This window comes from Syngnathoides biaculeatus, chromosome 2, assembly GCF_019802595.1.
Source record: "Syngnathoides biaculeatus isolate LvHL_M chromosome 2, ASM1980259v1, whole genome shotgun sequence".
NCBI classification, from domain to species: Eukaryota; Metazoa; Chordata; class Actinopteri; order Syngnathiformes; family Syngnathidae; genus Syngnathoides; species Syngnathoides biaculeatus.
Window position 1 is genome coordinate 16,853,009 of NC_084641.1, and position 18,816 is coordinate 16,871,824.

Genomic DNA, 18,816 nt, shown 5'->3' on the forward strand with positions numbered 1-18,816 from the left:
TTTTTTTTTTTTTTTTTCTTCAATGAAAATTTGCAACACGACCAACCTTTTTTAATGTTTTGGGATACATTGCACATAGAATGGTTCATGCTGGTGTTTTGTGAAAAGATTCACCCCTCTTTAAAAGACAATGATTCAGAGCCAAAGGTGAGACCAGAAATGTAAATGTGCTTTTCAAGTTACATGAGCATAAAATAGCTGAGTTAATTTCATCTTAAATTAAACTATACATTTGATAATACAGCTTGCGGTGGTCCGTTTTGTTGGGAGCCCGGAGGTTTTCGTGAATTCGGTGTAAACCTCCGCTTGGCCTTCCGGTGGCGTTCGACCCAAAGCGCAATGATGTGGCGAGCAGCCGAAGAAGAATCAGGGCGGAAATTAACGCGTAAGCCGAAAGCGCGCGGCGGAATATGTTTTCATTCTGTCTGAAAGTAAAACAGGTAAATAAAACCCTCTTGTCGATGTGTTAGGAGCAAAAACTTCTTATAAGCTGCGTCTGGTTGTTACAGTGATAAGGGAAAGCGACTGATTTCGAAGGCGTAGTAGCTATGGAACCGCATAAAGTGGTTATCCCAGGCTAATGCGCGGGTGCGAAGCCGCGTATAAAGAGTTTGATCAAAGGCAGTCGTTCCACACTCGCTGTCGAGCTGACTTGTATGCAGATATGGAGAACTCATTGTGTGGCCCAGGGTTTCGCAAAACTTTTTCACACCTACCATGTGCACGTCTAAACGACGGAAATAATAGTTTTTTCAATATTCCAACCAATAGGCGGCACGGTGGAGCAACTAGTTAGGACGTTGCCCTCACGGTTCAAATCCCGACCCGCCTGCGTGAAATTTGGATGTTCTCCCCGTGCTTGCGTGCCCTTTTCCCGGGTACTCCGGTTTCCTCCCACATCCCAAAAACATACATTCATTGGAGACTACAGTTTGCCCGTAAATGTGACTTGGATTGCGACAGTTGCCTGTCTGTTCCTTCCTCACGATTGGCTGGCCACCACTTCAGGGTGTACCCCGCTTCCTGCTCGTTGACAGCTGAGATAGGCTCCGGCACTCCCCGCGACCCACGTGAGGATAAGCAGCAACAAAAATGGATTGGATAGATGGTTTAGACTGATTACTCCATGGACTGGCGATCCTTTCTTGAATCCCCCCCACCCCCCAATGTTTTAGTGCTCCCACGCAGGCACGGGGAGAACATGCAAACTCCACACAGGCGGGGCCGGGATTGAACCCAGGATGTCAGAACTGTGAAGCCAGTGCTTTACCAGCTGCTCCACCGTGCCACCCAATAATACTTGTTATACTTATTTTGTAATCTCGAATGTAGAAAAGTGATATGACTCAACAGACTACCATAATTTGCAATAGTAGGTATGATGAAAAAGGCGGTATGGTGGACCAGCTGTAAAGCGTTTGCCTGAGTTCTGAGGTCCAGGGTTAAATCCCAGCCCCGCCTGTGTGTAGTTTGCATGTTCTTGTGCCTCCCACATCCCCAAAACATGCATTGACCCTAGACAATACATGGGGTCACAATTTTCAAAGAGGATTTGGGTGTCTTGGATTCTCTAGGGTAAATTTGACTAAATTAAAATTTTAAATTAAAATCTAAATTGGCCCTAAGTGTGATTGTGAGTGCGACTGTTGTCTGTCTCCATGTGCCTTGCAATTGGCTGGCAACCAGTTCAGGGTGTACCCTACCTCCTCCCTGTTGTCATATGGCAGAGGCTCTGGCAATCCTACGACCCTTTTGAGGAATAAGCGGCTAAGAAAATGGATGAAGTGAATGAGAACGGTTACTCTGTGTAGCCGTGGGTTACACAAAGTAACTAGCCAGCCAGCCATTTTCTTTGTTGTTTATCCTCACACGGGTCGCGGGGAGTGCTGGAGTCTATCCCAGCTATTAACGGGCAGGAAGCGGGCTACACCCTTAACGGATTGCCAGCCAAATGCAGGGCACATGGAGACAGCAATTGCACTCACAATCACACCTAGGGGCAATTTAGAGTGTCCAATTAATGTTGCATGTTTTTGGGATGTGGGAGGAAACCCATGTAGGCACGGGGAGAACATGCAAACTCCACACAGGTGGGGCCGGATTGAACAGATTTGCGAGGCCAATGCTTTACCAGCTGATCCACCGTTCCGCCACAAAGTATCAAAAAAAAGGTAAATCCCAGCCCTCCCTGTGTGGAGTTTGCGCGTTCTCCCGTGTCTGCTTGAGTTTTCTCCGGACACTCCGGTTTCCTCCCACATCCCAAAAAACACGCAACATTAATTGGACCCTCTAAATTGCCCCTAGGTGTGATTGTGAGTGCAACTGTTGTCTCCATGTGCCCTGCATTTGGCTGGCAACCAGTTCAGGGTGTACCCCGCCTCCTGCCCGTTGACAGCTGGGATAGGCTCCAGCACTCCCCGCGAGATTGAGAATAAGCGGCTAAGAAAATGGATGGATGGATTTTCAAAATGTAAAATAGAGTTTAAAAAGTAGAGTAAGTAAAATTTTGTATTTATATGGCGGGAACATAATTTGCTTTGTCCACATATGTCGTAATACATTTGACCTTCTGAATGCAATTTGGGTTTATTAACAATGCTGTGCTCGTTTTGGCCTCTGAGGGGCACTGTGATACATACAATGAGATGCACAATTGCCGTAAAAAAGTGCGAGTCACCATGTACTATAACGCCCTTTTCACAGTTTAAAATATGTGTGCCAGAGTATTGTTATTTTGCTTGTTTGTTTGTCTTTATCCAGTGTTTGTGTACAAATATTAATTATTTTGCTGTGCTTATTTTCATTACCTCATCGAGTGTTTTTCATTTATTGTGTGTTAGGATAAGATAGCGACTTTTATGATGAAAAATGAAGAAAGAAATTAAAGCTGTGTTCTTGAACAATAACTATAATTTTTTTACATGAGTTTTGCAGTGAACATCAAGTAGAGTGTCAAGAAATGACTTTCAATAGGAAACTATCACTCTTACACTTTGGTACTATGTTAGCATGTTCGCACCCTGTTGCGCTGATCACGTTGGATCCACATGCCGTCAGGGCACCGGTGGATAAGAGAATCACACTGCCTATTCAAAGTCTGCAGCATTGCTTTAAGTGCTGGTTTGTCAACATTTTGAATGACATGTGATGAATACAAAGCAAGTAATGCTCAACTGTATATGTGAGCATGTGCCATATATGCATTTATATTTGGATTGTTGAGAAAATGTTTCCTTCGAATATATTGATAATTGTAAAAAATATTGACAATGTATTGAATGTATGTCATAGGATGTGGGCGGAGTCACAGCCGGGGCCATCCAGATGTACACCACGCATGCATGGTTACTGCGCTTACTGCAGAGTCCTCTACAGCGACCTAGATCAGGTGACTTGATCTTTATGTGTACCGTATCACCGTGGGCAGTTTGAGGACTGCTTACACAAGATGGTGGTAAGTGGGGAAAAAAAAAAGTTTTGTCCATCTGTTTATAAACATTTTCTCCACAAAGTTATCTTTGAGGGAGAGGCTAATTAAATAACATTTTTTGTTGCTCACATTAATTGCACAGATGTTCTCTTTTAATGGTGAAAATGAATAATGTGCAATTGTCAGCTAGTAGCCATCTGTTTTGTTTTGTTAAATTACTCAAAGACAACCCAACCATACATTTTAGACCCATCTTATCAAAGTCTTCCGTAAAACCGATCATGTCGGTGTGGTTCCCAGACTGTGCCCCATAAATGTACAATTCTAATGCATAAAGTACATTTCCAAAATAGAAGCTTAATTATAAGTAGTGATGGGCAAATGATAAGGATTTGGAGCGTTCGTCACTCTGCATTCCTACAAAATGTGTCAAAGGTTTTCATTGGCTCATGGTCATTCAGTGTCTGTCATTCACTCGATGCGTTTCACTCATTCATTGGGTTACATACTTTGTGCATGTGTGTATAAACACCATGGAAAACAATGTTGTCTGGGAGGGCAAATAGTTACTGTGCCATCTCCATGAATGGATAAATGCCATTTATTGTCATCAGCCACTGGCACGTTATCCATATACAGCAATTTTGTGAAAATTGTGTGATCTCTACTTGAAATGTTTTAAATCTAGGCTATTATGATTCTTAACTTCAAATGATTGTTTTCAGCACCTGTCCAGTCTCCGACACCTGAATTGTGTTCAAGCGTCCTCGAGGGTTGCCGCCGGTTGTTCCTTTGCTGACAGCAGTCATGCCAAAGGAACTCTGCTGGAGCGTTTTCTGCAGGATGTTCTGTCGCACCACCCGCACTTTTACAATGACCCCAGGTAACAAATCCTAAATACAAGGTGTCCCAAAAGGCACCCACAGGCATGAGAATTTTCTGCGGATTCGCGAATTTTGAGTTTTTTCGTTGAGAAAATTTGGGAGTAGTACAGCTTGACGCGAGGCGAGGCTGTGATCAAGACCGGCCGCCAGCTTCTATCGGCAACGCTCGTCGTGAAATTAGTCATAACTGTGATAGCAGACAACAGCATTGCTATCTGTTTCCATTAAATTTGGTGTTTCTAATAACGACAACTTTCCGATTTCCGGCAGCATTTTGGCGGTATTTTCACTCTGATGTTAAGATTTCTTAGAGAAGCATTCTCTTTACTACGGCATAATTATAACTTATAGACATATGTACGCATATTTTATCGAGCGGTCTGCAGGTTTGCCAGTATGGTGAAAGTCTTGAAGCGAAAAGATGAAGATGGTGCCAGGGAAATTGATAAAAACCACGGGATAAAAAACTGTTTCAAATGGGCATGGCTTGAAAAAAGTGGGACCGTGCAGATAGGAACGAAAACGGTATCAACACGTCTAACCGAACACATACAAAAAAATGGACGTTCCCGGCAAAGGGCTGTGCACCCTGTGATCCGATAGGAGCAAAAAATATCCAGGAGCATATCCAAACCAGGAAACACAAAGGTAAGTTGGACGTAAATTTCTCAAATATTATATAATTGACAACTGTTAATACAATTACGCCCATCTCTAGCACTGGCCCTGTAAATCACGCATTTTATCACTCACTTTTATATTTCATGATCTCTATCACTCATATATATATATTCTGTACATATTTTGGTTGTTTGGACTCATATTTTAAGTTTTCAAAATATTATGATTGCCCTGTATTTACACTGTTAGAAGAAACCAGATGTCACCATTTAACAGTGTGTTTTATAAATGGTCATTCTCATCCCTGCACCCAAAGGCAATACTTCCTAAATGAACAAACTAGTACTTGGGTGTCTTGTTTGCATTTAAATTTTCGCTATTAGTCTTTGATTCACCACCTCTGACAAAACATTTTCCCATATTGAGCGTGTTAACGATTAATTGTTGTGTATGTTTGTGTCAATAGACCGTCTCATGCAGACCTCCCATCTCCCGTCTCCACTCCTCTTTTGCCAAGGGAGGAGCTTGATGAAGTCTGTTTCTCTGACGATGACTTGTCATTGGGCACACGGGAGTATCTGCACAGCTCAAACAACGTGTCAACTAGTCCAGGAGAAAATGCTGACTCCTGCAGCCAATTAGGCAAGAGAAAATCAGTGGGGGCCACTCAGAGTCATTTTACCCAGTTAAATGAGCAAGAGGATGCAAGGACTATCCACTCAGGGCACACAAATCTACCAAAACAGGCCCTGGCGCCTCTGCACAGGAAAGCACATAGGAAAACAGACAGAAGGAAAACCAAGAAGTCTCTGACCTCTGTCGTTTCACCCGAGTGTCCACATGCAGGCACTTGTCCCCAGCCTGTTTTTGTGCCACAGCCTTGGCAAAGTTGCCATAAGGAGCAGTGGGCAGCTTTCAAAGAGGAGGTCTTCTCATCGCCACATAATGACCTTGTGGACCAAACTATTGAGGAGGTTCGTCCAAATGTTTTGTCTCATCAGTCAGGTAGCAATGAATGGAGAATTCCATTAAATTTCTGTTAAATTTTCAGATAGTCTCCAGGAAATTTCCACAAGATGTTCATTTTGGAAGTACTAAATTCATTCCTTTGCAATTCTTTTTTTTTTATTTATTTTTTAATTAGAGAAGGCTCCGGCCTGGCATAATAAATTCCACTCACTCTAACAGACCAAGAAGCTAAAACAATGGTGCCAAAGTCATATTTTTACATTAGACGTCTTTGGACGGAACACCAAAATTCCGACGAGGTGACTTTTTCAGTGTATAACTGAGAATAAGGTTTTGGCCCCCAAAGTCACCCTGAAGACAAATGTTAAGGTGTGATTATGCAGTTGTTCACTGTTTTAATTTTCCACGTGTATTTGTAGGAGTTGGTCATAATTCAATGGAAGCGTAACATATCACGTTTTCAAGTTTTCCCATGACCAAGCAACCATGTAAAATAGCTGTCCTTGTCCACATAGTAGTAAGTTTCTTTCAGCTTGTCCCTTTAGGGGTCGCCACAGCGTGTCATCTCAGATGAACGCACATACATGTTTGGCACAATTTATGAAGGCAATATAGTAAGATGTTTCAATATAGGTTATAAGTCAAGTCTGCAACAAGAGAGACAGGTGGAGAACGATTTGATTTTCTCAGCATATGCAGGAATTTATATGATTTTATCTTTGAGCTGCCATTGTTTCTCCTCTTCTCCCATGTCTCTTTTTTGAAAGCTTTGTTTTTGTGTTGGCCTCCAGGTAATCCAAACATGTTGTCATGGCAATAGCTTGAATTCTTGTTCGGTCGAGGAGACGGACAGCTTTCACGTCAGTCTGCCTCACTCTCTTCAAACACAGAGTGACTGGGACTCACCTGGACAGGTAACTGAAGAAGTTTGGGGGTGTCGAGTCTTCTTTTTATGTTTCAAGGGATTGATTTACTGGTCACCTATCAAGTGTGATTCTAAACAACCAAGTAAATCTTGTGTTAGCTGTCTGTTTTAAAAAATACATCTACGATAGAGCTACTCACAATTTTTTGAATTCGAATGTTAAAATCTGGCTAGGTGGCATCGTGGACGACTGGTTAGCACATCTGCCTCACAATTCTGAGACCCAGGTTTAAATCTGGCATTGCCTGTGTGAAGTTCGCATGGTCTCCCCATGGCGGTTCCTCCCGCATCCCAAAAAGCATCCACAGTAGGTTAATTGAAACTAACATTAAATTGTCTTTTGGTGTGAATTTGAGTGCGAATGGTTTGTTTGTTTATGTGCCCTGCAATTTTCTGCCAACCAGTTCACCTACGATAGGCTTCAGCACCTTCGCCACCCTAGCAGAGCTGTAGAGCTAGCATACATCAGGAAAAATTGTGACCAGCATAACCTTTTTTTTGGTCCTGTTCAGCTGTTAGGTCAAGTAAAATGGATCATTTGTACCCCCCCTTTATGACAAAACAGTTTTACTGTGTCGTCAAGTTTTTAAGCTTCTGTTGTGGTCTCTTAATAGAGTAATAGAAGTTTATTGAGAATCAGTCGATTAGACCAACGTTTCTTCTTTACAACTCTTATCTGGTGGGAATGTCCTGATTATGGAGATTTTCTGTATCTGACTGAAGGATCTGCTCTATGAGCTGTCTTTTTGAGTTGCGGGTTCAGAGGGAGTGCGGGGGCTTGAAAATAGCATCAGGAGATCCGGCCATCTCCCTTTTGCTCTCCTCTCCCTCTTCTTTATCCCTCTGCTTCTTCATCTAAATAACCCTTTGTATAAAAAAAAAAAAACCCTCCTTATTTATTCTACAAAAGAGGAATTTCCAACACAAAATGTTGCCGGATTTGTCTCAAGTTGTTTTTGTGAGGATGGGGAGAACATTCATGAATGAGTTGGAAAGGTCCAAGTTGCCAATGATTCGGACCTTTCTTAGTCCCTGCCAAAACTCCCCTGGGCACCATGGTAATGAAAGCTATGCTGTGCATTTGATTGAGACAGAACTGCCTTCCAAAACCATGTGATTAAACACCTTTCATCATTAAATTGTGAAAAAAATGCATTATGTCTCCTTTAAGTTTTAAGGCATCTGTTTCCAGGTAGAGTCATGTGCCCCGCTGGTCCAGACGCATGTGAGGGACTTGAGCCATCTGACTGATGTTCAGGTGGACCTAACGGACCAGGTGTACTCCCAGCAGTTAGAATCCGCCCTCTGCAGTAAACATGGTACAGTCCAACACGGAGTATTCACGACTGTTCCAAGAGAAGTGCCAAAACATTTGCCAGAGTCCTTCAGAGGGAAGACGTGGGCCCAGATCGAAGAGGAGGATGAAAAGAAGGTTGACGACCTGGTCCGACAGTTCAGACAAGGTCGTTTTGTCTGCTACTTCGACAGCGAGTCCCTTGCCAGGTCACATAACTTTTAATCACATCTATGAAAATACACTGTCTGAAACCTCATATCTAACTATTTACTACTTATTTCGTATTTCTTTCCTATTTTATGTCATCAGAATCCATTTTTTTCCCTCCATGTGACACATCCCCTCCTCTTATGGGTTGTGAGTCGTGGGCAAACAATCGCTGCCATAAAGGCTTTGTGAATTCTGCTTCATGATGATAGTAAGACACTCAGCCCCCACATCGAATGAAATGAACATGAGGTTGCTATGAATGCTTGGCTCAGCTTCCAAGATATCGCCATTTGCCGTTGGCTAATCAGAGCGAAACCTTTTTCGGTATTTACATTCTGAAAAGTAAAGCTTAGTAAAGTCGCATTTTAATGAGAATTTCAGCCGTCTCAACTGCCAGCTGTAAAAGACCATCTAGAAAAAAAGGACTTTCTCTGCATTTTCAACCCAAACTACTTTGCAAACACAATAAAAATACATCATAGGTTATAACAAAATAAATGAAAAAATCTGATGGCATGGGAGCTTTAAGCTACATTTTTGTTTGCAGAATTTAACTTAGCTCTTTCCCCCCAAATTCCAAAAACCACAAGTGGTCAATAGGGCCGATTTGTGCCTTGTCTTGTTTCCGTATCGGCCTTGACTCACAACCAGTCCACAGTGTGTATCTCACCTCTTGCTCAAAGTCAGATAGAATAGTCTTGTTACTTGCGACCCTAATACAGACAAATGTACAGAAAATGGATGGAGGGATAGATGTAGTAATTAACTTTGTATTTTATGATTATGATTGATTCGAGTGGAAATAGGCGGGCAAGTTGTTTGCACACTACTTGGTGTTTGAAACTTTGCTCCTGTGTGGTGTCTGCATGTTTTGCTCTTGGTAGCATGGATTTTTTTTCCAGGTACTCCAACTTGTTTCTGCATTTCAAGTACATCCTTGGTAGGTTAGGTGAAAACGCTGAATGGACTATATGTGTGAATATGAGTGTTTTTTATTATTTGTATTATTGTCCGTCAATACCTGGGTGTCCAAACGTTTTCTTCCAAGAGGTGCATACTGACGGGGAAAAAAAGGGCGTACGGGCCAGTTTGAAATTCTTAACCTTGATTTTATTGATCGTAATACACCCAAAACAATCCATCAGTATGGTAAGAATATGCTTGGTAATTGTATAGTATGTTTTCGTACATTATAATTCGAGAACGATCTCATTGACGAATCAATATGTGAAGGATGTTTTAGGATTCTGGGGTGGCTCGTGACTTTTTATCCAACAAGAATATATCCACTCCTGCACTGAGCAGCAGCAGAATCACACCTCTGGATAATCTGTTCTAAAATGACTTTGACACAGGAAACAAACACGGTTCACGCTCTCTGATACTGTAATTGTTATGGAGTTATCATTATTTATTGGGGCCTGATGAAAATAATGTTTTACTATAAGTATGATTGGTGGAATACAAGGAATTGAAAGATAAGGATTTTCTATCCCTTGTCTTGCCACCCAGTGTAGAACGTACACTGTGTGTAAACACATACTATTTGATACCCTTTTCACATGAGTTAAGTCTTGTTTTAAAATAACTCCTACTCCATTTCTCTTTGATCTACACCATGGTAAAATCATTTAACTACTGCCTTTCCACCTGCACTTTTAGACATACAATGTCAACTTTTCTCCCAATCTTCATGTCAACCAAATCCAGGGATTTTCCTGTCATAGTCCCAACATTCAATTTAAGTCTGTGCATTCCTTGTCTTTTTCTACCTAAGAACCCAGCTCACCTTTATCTTTGACCCACAGTAGCTGAATTTCCACCGATGCCTTAGGGCAGAGGTCGGGAACCTATGGCTCGTGAGCCGTACCGGGCTCTTTTGGTGGTTGCGTATGGCTCGCAGAGCCCTCACAGCGACATACTGTATCCAGCAGGGGGGCTCAATGTGTCCTTCGCAATCGACAGGCAGTTTTGGTAGATCGCATGAAGGCCTGCCCCGAACAAACAAACAAACAAACAAAAAAGACGATCTTTTTTTTTGTTTGGTTTTTCTTTGGTAGCATTTTGGCAGCACACGTAACTTTCTCTACGACCTTCTGCACGGCTCTTCGTCCTACTTTACCTTGCACCACCCCCATCCGCTCTCAAAGGGGTACACTCATAATTACAAATGTTACGGTCCTTAAGTAGCCTATCAATGTGGTTTATAATAATGACGAGCTTGTGCGCCACCCACCACAGGAATTTTTTTTTACATAAAGACATACCTCTGTCAGCAAGCATTGTTGGCGAGCGGACATAAGTGGGGAAAAATGAAACAAAATTAAACCTGCAGACCATCAGATTGTGAAAACTTGGAACGCACTTCCCGTCACATACCACACACATTGCGGCGTGTGAGTATTGCTGTTCTGACAATGTTTGGTTGCATATGCCTATGAAAAGTCTTTCTCACATTAAAAAAAAAAAAAACTAAGACCAACCTGCATTCATGAATAATGGATGGAAGTCACAAAGGCTGCATGAAGTTTAATGATGTATGAAACAGACAACAAAGCCTTGAGCAAAGAAGTCGCATTAATGGTAATAAGTATTTTTGTCATCATTGGTTAGCAACAGCATAATGTTATTTAAATGAATTTTTAGACTTATTGTACTCTTAAAGTGTTGGTCTTACATAAAATGCACGAATACACTTACATTTTGTTTTAAAAGTATTTTATGGCTCTTTTGGAATTACTTTTTAAAAATGTTGACGTTTATGGCTCTCTCAGCCTAAAATCTTGCGGACCCCTGGCCTAGGTGTTAATGGTGCCAGGGGCGCACATTGTCATACCTGTCAACTTTTCGGAGCACCAACCTGTATAAACTACCAAAAAAATCCTTATAGAGACCAAAAAATCATTATAACATACCGAAGCAAATTATATGTCAAAATAACGGAAGGAAAAAAAACAGGTTTTTCAATGATTTTTATTGTAGATCTCCATATTGATCATATCTGAAGTTAATGTCTAATTCTACTAAGTAGAATGATCAAAAAGATGAGTATTTATCAGTCGGGCTACAATACCTCAGATATTTGTAAGAAAGATTCACCAAAGAGAATCACTGATGGGAAAAGAAAAATGTTTTGAAAGATTACACATCTACTGAATTCCGATGATCAATTCCTTATTTTTAGTGGATAAGGAAGGAGCGGATCTGTAGGATAAGGCTAACAATAAGCTATAGATGAACTCACTGACATGAGCTGTTGTTCCTCTCAATCTTAGTAAATGGAACGTCTATCTTGACATACGTATGACACCCTTGTGGTGAAAACACAGCATTCAATTGTCAGCTGTTATAGAAACACGACCATGAACTAGAATGCTAGCAAGAAAGCTACAATGTCAGCTACAATAATCCCATGTATTTGTAATGAGGCCCAGGGTGCTAAATAGCGAGCTTGCACGCTACATTAGTTACGAGCTAAGTCAAATTAATTTGAGCCACAAATGATCAAAGTCAATATAAAAAATGACACTTTTTGTTGCAGTCAAATAATATCCCCGTATAGGTCCTACCTCGATAGGTCAGCGTCACCAATAGCATATCGTTAACGATTTGATCGATTGTGACAGGTAGCCGAGAGCCGGCCAGAAGCTCCTCGGCCGCAGCCTCCGTGTTTCCCATGGTGAGGTGTCCGGCTCGGCGGTGCTCGATCCGGGCTAAGGATTTACTGGAAGGTTACCGGAAATGAAAGTATTTTGCCAATCTAAATCAACATTTGCCGCTGAGCTAAACATCATGCCTGTTGCGACAAAAATCTTTGATGCAGGCTATGTTTGGAATTCCTCAGCTTTGGGTTTTCCCCAGAATAGAGTAGACTAATGCCATTCTGTTAGGGGTTGCCATAGTCCGCCATCTTTTTCCGTCTTAGTCCATCTCCTGCATCTTTCTAACACCAACTGCCCTCATGTCTTCCCTCACAACATCCATCAACCCCAATGAATACAATATAATATCTGCAATATAGAGGATTTGCTCACTCACATTTTAATGGTGTCATTACCTGCAAGGTACGGGACCAGGAACAAAGAGGAGAATGGACCTGGTGACACAGTGGCAGAGTCAAACATGGATGTCTTCCCTTTCCTGAACGATCATGAGGACGAAGTCCCAACAAAGCGTGACTTCAGGATGGCATCCAGGTGTCAGGTGAGTGATCCAGAAACAGCCACTAATAATCTTGGGTGTCAAATATATACTGTATTTAGGGGTTGAAGAGTTCACAGAATTTATGGACTGGTTCCAAGCTCATTTTTTGTGGTCATGGTTTTAGGTAGGGTTAGTTACATACTAACTCTTGGGAAACTCAAATGTCTTATGTAACTATGTTAGGGTTAAAAATGAAAGCGTATTCAAAGTCGTATTGTCAATTATTGTTTTTATTTCTTATTTAAATTGTTTATTAATCAGAAATATATATTTGCTGTTCATTCTATTCCAGTGGGTATAGAACACTTACTGTAATTACTTATGTATAGTCTGGAGCCATGCATACTGTAATATGCAACTTAGAACTCAGCAGCTTTTTGTTTTGTTTGTTTGTTTGTTTTGTCAAGTGAGCAAATGGGACAAACATTCAACTAACTTAAAGTCTTGTCTTGAATAGGTTAAAAACATTTTATATTTGGTGGCATTGGCCTTATGTATAATAACTGCATCAATCCTGAGAACCACTGACTGCAGACTGCTTAATTTTTTTTATTTGAAATGGTTTTCCAGGCCTCTACTGCAGCCTTTTTTCTGTTGTCGTTTGTTTCTGGAAGTTTCTCCCTCCAGTCTCCACTTCAGGAGGTAAAATTGATGTTCTAGTTTGTTAAGGTCCGACGATTGACTTGGCCAGTCTAAGACCTTCGACTTTTCCCCCGATGAAGTCCTCCGTTCATCGTATTGGCGCAGTATTTCAGGTCGTCTGGTTGTGTGACGATGCTTCTCCCGATAAATTTGGATGCATTTTTTATGTATATTGCCAGAAAAAATGATTTTGTAGGCTTCAGAATTCATTCTGCTACTACCATGATGAGTTACATCATCAATAAAGACTACAGAGCCCATTCCAGAAGTAGCCATGCAAGCGTAAACCATTAGATTACCTCCATCATGCTTCACAGATGAGCTTGTGTGGTTTACATCAGCAGCACATCCTTAATTCTCCATACTTTGACCTTTCCACATCACTCCATAAAAATTTGTTTTGAAACTTTTGTCGCTTATCTCTGTTATCTTTGCAAAATCCAATCTGGCTTTCTGTTTCTTTTTGCTGATGAGAGGTTTGCATTTTGCAGTAGGGCTTGTATATTTCTTCTCTCGAAGTTTTCTTCAATCAGTGGATTGTGATATTTTCACCCCTGCCCTGTGGAGGTTGCCAATGATGTCACTGTGTACTTTTTCTTTTTCTCACAGCTCTCACAATGTTTCTCTCATCAACTCATGTTGATTCCCTTGGCAGACCTGTTTGATGTCTGTTTCCTACTTTTTCAGGACATTGGCTCTGCCCAATGTTTGCAATCGCACCTATCCTGTTTCCCTCTTCAAAACTTCAAAATGGTTTGTCTTTTCTCTCATAGGCAGCTCTCTCGTCTACACGTTTGCCTAACAGCAAATGGAGTTTTCACTGGTGAAATCCAAAGCCAAAAACGATTACCTAATGTTTGAGCAATCACTCTAAAAGGCAACACTTGAACAACTAGAAACACCCATCAGTCACATGTTCCTTTTTGCTCATTTGAAAAATGGGTTGGTTCAAACAAAAGGTTCTGTTTTGAGTTGTTTACCACATCTCCATGTACATGCAGTGAAATAAAAGCTGGATTCTTTCCTTTTGTGTCATACTCATCTTTTGATCTAAAAACCGTTTATAACAAAAACAAAAGATATGACCTTGCTGTTCCAATATTTTTGAACAAGATTGTATGTGCTATTACTGCCATAAAAAATAAGGGGCGATTGGAACAGATTAATCACATTACTGTTCATTTCAATGGGCAAATATGATTTGAGATGCAAGTATTTTGAGTTTTGAGGGTGTTCACGGAACAGATTAAACACATATCTCTAGGCACTATTGTACTAGATGTAAGTCCCCTTTCAAAACCCAACCTTCAGTTTTGTAAATTCCTGGTTTATTTCTATTAATTCAAATATATTCCTGGGAATTCTCTTTCCCACCCATAAAATTGTACTTCATTTTTGCAAACCTTTCTGCCACGTTTCTGGAACGTTTTTCTTACTGAATCTTACTTTGTTTTCCCCAGGTGGTCAAAGTGAGTCACGCCACTCAGACCGCCCACCTGGTCGTCCCATCTGTCTGTCAACCGGGCGCAAAGGCCACACCAACCAGCGTCTTTCAAGGTGATTGTATTCGAGAGGAAAAGACCCCAGAGATGCGAGGCTCACGCCTCCCGCCTGCGTACTCCCCCGCCCTCACACCGCTCCAGTCGAACACCTCTCTGGTCTACCTTCTCTGCTCCCCTACTTTTCCCGCCACTACTTACACACCTGCTGCAAGCCCATCACTCAAGCGCAGCAGGAAAAAACAACATCCACAAGACTTTCACAGGCTGAAGGTGAAATACAAACAATTTCCTGTGCACTTTTATGATCACCGCAGCAATCGCATCATAAAGAACCCCCCCAAAGGTTTTAAGGTTAGCAAAAGATCCACTCGCCAGCCTTTGCCACCTTGTGTTCGCCAGTTGTTTCGAAGTCTGAGCCCGGACCTGAACACAGAGAGGTGGTCCAAGGAGGACGGCTTAGATTCTTCTAGGGTCAATAGTCAGAAGCTTTCGAGCACTCCTAGCACAAACCTGACACAGACTCTTAAACACGAAACCTCTCCTCCAGTGCATCGAACAAGGTCAAAGGAAGTAAGATCAGGGAATGAAGCAAGACCAAATCGCCCCAGAAGGAGGGTCAACGTTCAGACCACCACAACACCACCACCACCACCACCACCCAGGAGAAGTGGACTCCGTCAAAAGAAAACTGCACCCCTATACCCTACAGAACCAAACCTACGGCGAGGGAGGTCTCAGAGAGGGAGGGGCTGTGAGAAGACTCCAAAGTAGCACATTTGTTAGAACTGCAAGACTTGACCATTTGAAAATAAACAGGGATGCGGGAAGATAAGGCTTTGGCCACTCATTTACATTGCACAACAGCATTTTGGAGAGCAAAAACAAAATGTATTAAGTGCAACAGAAAAAAACCTTTGTCAAAATATGAAGATATTTGAAAGAACATCTCATTGGAGATAGATAAAGGGGGTAAAAAAAAAAAAAAAATAAATATATATATATATATATATATATATAAGTATACACACTCCTGTTCAAATGACAGATTTTTTTTATTTTAAAAATGAGATCATTTCAAAACATTTTCCACAATTAATCTGACCTTCACTCAGTCTCAATTAACTGAAAAATATATTTTGGAGACAAATAAATTATTTCAAAACTTTTCCCACAATTATTGTGTCCTTTAACCTGTAAAGCAATGGGAAAAAAAATTAATTTTGAAGGGGCAAGTTAAAAAACAAAGATGTGGTGATACAGTTGAAGCCAGAAGTTTACATATACTGAAAAAACACATTTCATTTTTTTTTGTGTCTGTCTGAAATCAAATCAGACTAAGCCTCTCCTTTTTCAAGTCTTTCCGAAGCACCAAAATTATTTAATTTTGTTAATTGCCACAGCAATGAGAGAGAGAATTTCTTCAAGAAGTTTGTATTATATTCTTCAAGGTCAAAGGTTTACAGACATTTCCTTAGTATAGAGTAGCATTTCCTTTCAACTGCATGACTTGGGTCAAACGTTTTGGGTTACCTTCAGTACTCTGTTGGAATCCTGGCCCATTCCTCCTGACAGAACCGGTGTAACTGAGTCAGGTTTGTCAGTTTCCTTCTCAGGTTTACAAGCTTTGTCCTTTTTCCTACAGATGTAACGTTGGTCATTATGGGAAAACAGCGGCACTTTTATTTTCATCAGACCTGAGGATATGTCTCCAGAAGTTAAGATCTTTGTCTTGGTGCGTTTTTGCAAACTGTAAAGTCTTTTTAGGTTTCTTTCGAAGTAAGGGCTTCATTCTCGGTGAGTGGCCTTTCAGCCCATGTCGGTGCAGGACTCGTTTCACTGTGGATAATGACATTTTCTTACCAGCTTCATCCACCATCTTCAGAAGGTCTTTAGCTTTTATTCTGGGGTTGATTTTCACATTTCGGAACAAAATACATTCATCTGTAGGACACAGAGCCCGTCTTCATTCTGAGCAGTGTGATGGGTTATGATGTTTATACTTGCAAATAATTATTTGATTAGATGAACTTGGCACCTTCAAGCATCTGGAAATTGCACCCAAGGATGAGCCAGACTTGTGGTGCTCCACGATTTTATGCTTTCCTGTCTGATCTGTTTTGATTTTCCCATGATTTCAAACAAGGAAAGAGAGCGTTTGAGCTGTAGCCTTAAATACATCCCCAGGTGTGCCATCAATTACCTCACGTCGCCAGTTAACCTGTCAGGCGCTTCCCAAGCCATCACCTTATCATATGGGCTTCCCCATGATCTTTAAATACTTTTGAGCTCAAAGAAAACATTATAATTCTCTACAAAAGTCTCTCTCTCATTGTTGTGGCTTTTAACTAAATTAAATAATTTTGGTGATCCTGACTGACTAGAAACAAGAGAGGTTTACTCTGATTTCACTTCACAGTGAGACCAAAAATTAAATGTGTGTTTTTGTACAGTGTATGTAAATGTCTGGCTTCAACTGTATATGTGCATACCCTCTTACTATACAGTATAACTGGGGATGTGGCTATATTTATAATTGACCATATATATATATATAAACTCATTTAGTATGAGTTAGCAGTGTCCACACGTGTCACCATTTGAAGTGCTTTTCTCACCGCTGATGTAGAAGAATTGGCATGCAGTTAAATATTAAAATCATAAAGGCACAACATTGTCCACTATGGAGTAAACGCTCTCCTTCATCTAGATCAGGACTTGTCTCACAGTGTCCATTAGGTAGAGTAATTAATTTCCAGCGTCCTCTTCAGCCTCAATCAATGGGAATCCATTATCGCCTTGATAATTAACTTTGCACTAATTTACTCAATGAATTTAACAGTAGATATACTTTGTTGCTGTATGAAAGTCGAATTTTCACATCCATATTTTATCATTTATATTTTGCCTTGGTTTCATTACAGATGCTAGGTAAAATCTGCTTTTATTCATTAATTTCTTATATGTAAGTAACTAATGTAAGTTGTTTTAAGATTGTTCAAGCAACCTAATGTTATTGGCATTTAGACTAATGGGTTACACAGGCTAAGTCCCCTGTCATTGCTAAATAAGATACAGTGATAGGATACACTGAGTATTGCCAATAGTACTCAGAAATATGGCTACTGAAGTTTGTGATTGAGAAGTTATAATTGAGCCTTTAATATTTGAGAAAGTTCAATTCGAAGACAAGTTAGAAAGAACTTGAGGATTCAGAAAGAAGCACGTTTAGGGGAGATTTGTGTACATCTTGAAATACTTTCTTACTATAAATACTAATAAATCGGAATGGCCCGACAAAGTCCACGTGGCAAAAACGGAAGTTAGACACTCTGAAAAAGCAAACATTTGATCAGCAAAGAAGGGAATGTTTTTAACAACTTACGTGCACTTTAAGGCAGAAGTGAAACTGCCATCAACGAGCTGTCTCGACTCAATTGCATCTGACTTTTTCAAAACTATGTTGAAGCCATTGCTAAATGATTTGCAGCAAATAACCACTTGCTCACTTCCGTCTGGCGAGTTTCCTAAAACTCTTAAAGAAGCTGTTGTTAAGTCTCTTAAAAAAGAAAATTAAAAATGAGCGCTGGAGGCTTCCTACTCCGCAAGCTATAGACTTATCTGTAATCTCCCTTTCATAGCCAAGATTGTTGTTATTTTTAATCAACTCGGCAATTTCTTGAATTTAACTGGACTTTTTGATAAATGTCAGTCAGGTTTCAGAACTCATCACAATACAGAAAAAAAGTCTTTATCAAAGTGCTAAATGATATAAGGTGGAATACAGACTCAGGAAATGTGTCAATTCTGGTTTTGTTGGATCTCAGCGTGGCTTTTGATACGGTAGATCATAATATACTGCTGCACAGGTTATAAGCGTGGGTAGGACTAAATGGAATGGTCTTTAACTGGTTTAGGTCCTACCTGGTGTCATGACCACCGCTCGAGGCTGAACCCAAGATACATGACTAACGAGACCAGATACAGTTTGGGGAGCGTATTTATTTGTTCCAAGGGCGACTGGCATGCAGTCCAAACAGGCAGCAGTGTCAGAATCACAAGGCGAAGAGGCAAGGTCGTCAACGAGGCAGGGTTCGGTACACAAAGGATCGAAGACATGAACATGGAAGTACGGG

At 40.8% G+C, this 18,816-nt stretch overlaps 1 protein-coding gene across 4 annotated transcripts; it reads left to right on the plus strand.

Annotated features, from left to right (window-relative positions):
• The first annotated feature begins 136 nt into the window (after nucleotides 1-136).
• zdbf2 (zinc finger, DBF-type containing 2) lies at nucleotides 137-15,842 on the plus strand. 4 transcript variants are annotated; one of them, XM_061837414.1, is made up of 8 exons: nucleotides 137-440; nucleotides 3,292-3,388; nucleotides 4,156-4,313; nucleotides 5,402-5,909; nucleotides 6,696-6,818; nucleotides 8,022-8,332; nucleotides 12,401-12,539; nucleotides 14,642-15,841. In XM_061837414.1, exons 2-8 carry the CDS (start codon nucleotides 3,293-3,295, stop codon nucleotides 15,452-15,454), a joined length of 2,148 nt encoding a protein of 715 aa, XP_061693398.1. In that variant the 5' UTR covers nucleotides 137-440; nucleotide 3,292; the 3' UTR covers nucleotides 15,455-15,841. The 4 variants fall into 4 exon arrangements, with proteins under 4 accessions (XP_061693398.1, XP_061693406.1, XP_061693388.1 ...); XM_061837422.1 differs by lacking the exon at nucleotides 137-440 and adding an exon at nucleotides 1,437-1,575 and having other exon boundaries at nucleotides 14,642-15,842; XM_061837404.1 differs by lacking the exon at nucleotides 137-440 and adding an exon at nucleotides 2,052-2,171 and having other exon boundaries at nucleotides 14,642-15,842.
• The last annotated feature ends 2,974 nt before the right edge of the window (nucleotides 15,843-18,816 follow it).